The sequence below is a fragment of the Bison bison genome, unplaced genomic scaffold (assembly GCF_000754665.1).
Source record: "Bison bison bison isolate TAMUID 2011002044 unplaced genomic scaffold, Bison_UMD1.0 scf7180017864375, whole genome shotgun sequence".
NCBI classification, from domain to species: Eukaryota; Metazoa; Chordata; class Mammalia; order Artiodactyla; family Bovidae; genus Bison; species Bison bison.
In genome coordinates this window covers 5,062,533-5,065,900 of record NW_011494947.1, presented here as the reverse complement: position 1 = coordinate 5,065,900, position 3,368 = coordinate 5,062,533, and the positions used below count along the sequence as shown (strand labels likewise).

General features: G+C 51.2%; 1 protein-coding gene across 3 annotated transcripts in view; it reads right to left on the bottom strand.

The window, feature by feature from the left end:
• ST6GALNAC4 (ST6 (alpha-N-acetyl-neuraminyl-2,3-beta-galactosyl-1,3)-N-acetylgalactosaminide alpha-2,6-sialyltransferase 4) overlaps positions 1 to 3,368 on the bottom strand; it is a 9,443-nt gene that overhangs the window by 3,348 nt on the left and 2,727 nt on the right. For all 3 annotated transcript variants that reach the window (XM_010856885.1, XM_010856884.1, XM_010856886.1), the window contains exon 4: positions 840 to 1,252. In XM_010856885.1, coding sequence (XP_010855187.1) covers positions 840 to 1,252 — 413 coding nt within the window. The remainder of the gene's footprint in view (positions 1 to 839; positions 1,253 to 3,368) is intronic.

Here is a 3,368-nt window from a genome sequence, read left to right as displayed (position 1 = left end):
CCAGGTTCGATCCCTGGTCAGGAAACTAGATCCCACATGCCACAGCTAAGAGTCCACATGCCACAACTAAAGATCTGGCATGCCATAACAAAGATCCCATGTACTGCAACTAAGACCAGGCACAGTCAAATAAATAAAAAAATAAAATATTACCAAAAAACAGAGAAGGATGGTGGCTTTGGTCAAGGAGGTACCCATGGACAAGGAAGGAGATTCGAGAGCCCATCCTATGTGGCAGGTGATGAAACAAGGGGAGTCAAGGGCAAAGTCAAGTGTTTGACTAAAAAACTGGAGGCTGGTGGCTGTATTTTCTGAGCTAGAGAGGTGGGGGAGAAACCAGTGTGCAGATAAGGAAGCCATAGGAGTTCAAGTGCTCTCTTGGGTGTTGGATAAAATGAGGTCTTGAAAGCAAGAGTACTTAGCTCAGTACCTGGTGCACAAAAAGGGCTGTTAGAACTGCCACTGTTACTTTCATTTTCTGGAAGGGACATCAGAAACCAATTCAGGTCTTAGAACATCCCCTCCAAAGAGAAGAGCTCCCTGCCATGGCCCCACACTGGTCACCACCACCACCATCCCCCGCCACCACTCCGCCACAGTGTATACTGGTGAGGCCGAACGCCCTTCACCGCCGTGTGGAACATCTATATGGTCATTCGATGATGACAGTCTCTCTGATTCCTGTCCCCATCAGAGGGCAGGACCATGCCTGCTTCTATCACTGCTGAGCCCCAGTGCCAGACAGAGCAGACCCTTAGTGGACCAGAGGCTCCTGGAGAAGGCAGGCCGCCAGCTGCCAGGGAGATCCCCAGCAGGCCAGCTCCCCGGCTCATGCTCACCGGTTCTTGCCCGTCTCGTCCTGGAAGACCTGGTCGCAGTAGGCCATCATGCGCTCGGTGAATGTGTACACCTGCAGGCCGGGGTACATCCTGGTGAGCTGCAGCAGCGCACGGTAGGTGCGGCCACCCAGCGCCCGGTCCATGTGCTTCCCCTGGCCCCACACCACATAGAGTGTGTCCCGGGCCTGTTGGAAATAGTGGGAATAGTTTCGCAGCAACAGAGGCACGCTCGTGTGGGAGATGACCCGCAGGGTGCTCCGCTGGCCCACGTCTGCCTCGAAGCCCACGGTGGGCGCCTGGTTCATGCGCAGTACGCACTCAGCGCTGTCAATCTCGGCGCCCAGGCCAGAGCCCAGCATCTGGCCTGAGCTGGACACCACGGCGCAGCTGCGGCACAGCTCTCGGACCAGAGGCTGCAGGGGGAGGAAGAGAGAAAGAAAGGAAGTCCTGGGCACGTAGCTTCCACCCTGCCTTCTCCTCCACCCAGGAATACCCCTGACCACCTGTATCAGCTCCAAGGACTTCATCAACCCTTTTTGCAGATGAGGAAACAGAGGCTAGGCAGTTGGAATGACTTTCTAAAGGTCATTCCAGTGACACGTGGCAGAGCTGAGATTCTATGCTCAAGGCCTCTGCTTTCCCATCAGCCACATTTCTGGCCCTGGTTTCTGTTGCTAAGGCCCTATGAGGCCCTACATTGCACTTTCTTGTTAGGGTTATATAAGTCAATATTTATAAAGCACTCAGAGCAGTTCCTGGCACAGACTAGGAGTCAGTTATATGTTCGTTAGGTAAATATGAACCTCAGCTCTTCAGAATTTCTTTTAGGTCACTTTCTCCTCTGCCCAAGTCCCATTTTTCTTGTCCCAGTTTATAAGTAAAAGCCCATCACAACATTGGGAACCTCTGGTTCTGAGCCTGAATCCTGGCTCTGCCCCATCCTAGCTGTGTGTGCTTAAGGTAAGTTACTTTGTCTCTCTGAGCCTCAATTTCCTTATCTATAAAAAGGGGATGAAAATAGCATCTGCTTGATCAGGTTTTAAGGATTCAATTCAAAATGCCTAGAGAGTGATCAGCACAGACTGAGGGCACAGTAAGCTGCCCTCCTACCCCACCTCATCATCTCATAAGAGGCAGGAGCCAATCCAACAAGTCTGCAAACTGTCATTGGAGAGAAGACTTGCTGCCTACCCCAGGCCTCCATGCCCCTTTGGGAATACAGGTTTATGGAGGCCTGTAAAGGATATGGGAATATTCAATCTAGTCGATAAAAGACACACAGTTGTAGCCCACTCAGGGACAGTTTATGTCTGACACAGTGTTGATTTAAGGACTTTTAGCCCCATTTTCCATGCCCTGGCAATAAAGAACAAGACTTCCTTATTCTGCCCTCAGTTTAAGCCTGAGCTGACAACTGTCATCTGTTCAGATCCAAAGTCACCATCTGCCTCAGAAGGTGTTCTGCTTGTTCTGTTTTGCAGGATCTTTAAGACAATGAATCCTTTACAGAAATCAGCCCTTTCGACATTCTAAGATTTTCTGCTCTGTTAACAAACTCAGAGGATCTGGCCATCCTGGGGCCACGTCCTCATGAGCTCTGAGCATCTGAAATGAACACTAGCTGTGACCACGGAAGCTGGCATGGCGTCTACCCAGCCTACCTCGCTGCTTGTCCCTCTCGGCCAAACCTGGTGGCACTTGAGTTTGTCCCTCCCAACTCAGCTGTTTTTGCATCTTGATCAAAGATTTATACAGCACCCATTCTAAACACTATCCATGAATCATGCAGTTGGACCTGCAGAGCAAACCCTACCAAGGTAGGAACCACAATGATTGCCTTTTATAGATAAGGTAACTGCGACTCAGAGGGATGAAGACCTGAAATAGATCTCCAACGCAAGGTCCCTGAGCCCTCCTCCCTCTGACCAACACTCAGAGAGCTGGCAGACTCCGAGCTCGGACCTTCCTGCACCGGGTGTCATTGGCAGATGCCTTTGAGAAGAAACCTACCAGCTGGGGCTGCTGAAATCAGGGTGAGCGGTGTAAAGCCTTCTGAACCTCGCCTGGCAAAACAAGCATGGGGAGGTGCACGCCATGGGGCAGGGGCCTCAGCTGCCTTGTCACCCTTGGGCTCCACTGTCCCTGTCTCCTGTAGAGGGCCAGCTCTGGGGCAGATCTGTATCCCCAGCAGGTATCAGCACAAGGCAGAGCACATCTAAGGCACCAAATACACACTTGCTAAACAGATGGGTTGTGCGTGGACAGTTTTTAATAAATTTAAAGCTGCATGTACCACCACGATGTGATGCTGTCTGGCTTCCAGGATGGACCAGGAGTTTCAGGTGGCCACCCTGCCTAACCCATCTTTTTTATCCCCAGTGCCCAGCTGAGAGCAGTCAGGCAATGTTCGTTGAATTAAAAAAAAAAAAAGACATTTAGGAATACCCTGGTGGTCCCGTAGTTAGGACTCAGCGCTTTCACTGCTGTGGCCTGGATTCAAGCCCTAATCGGGGAACTAAGATCCTGCAT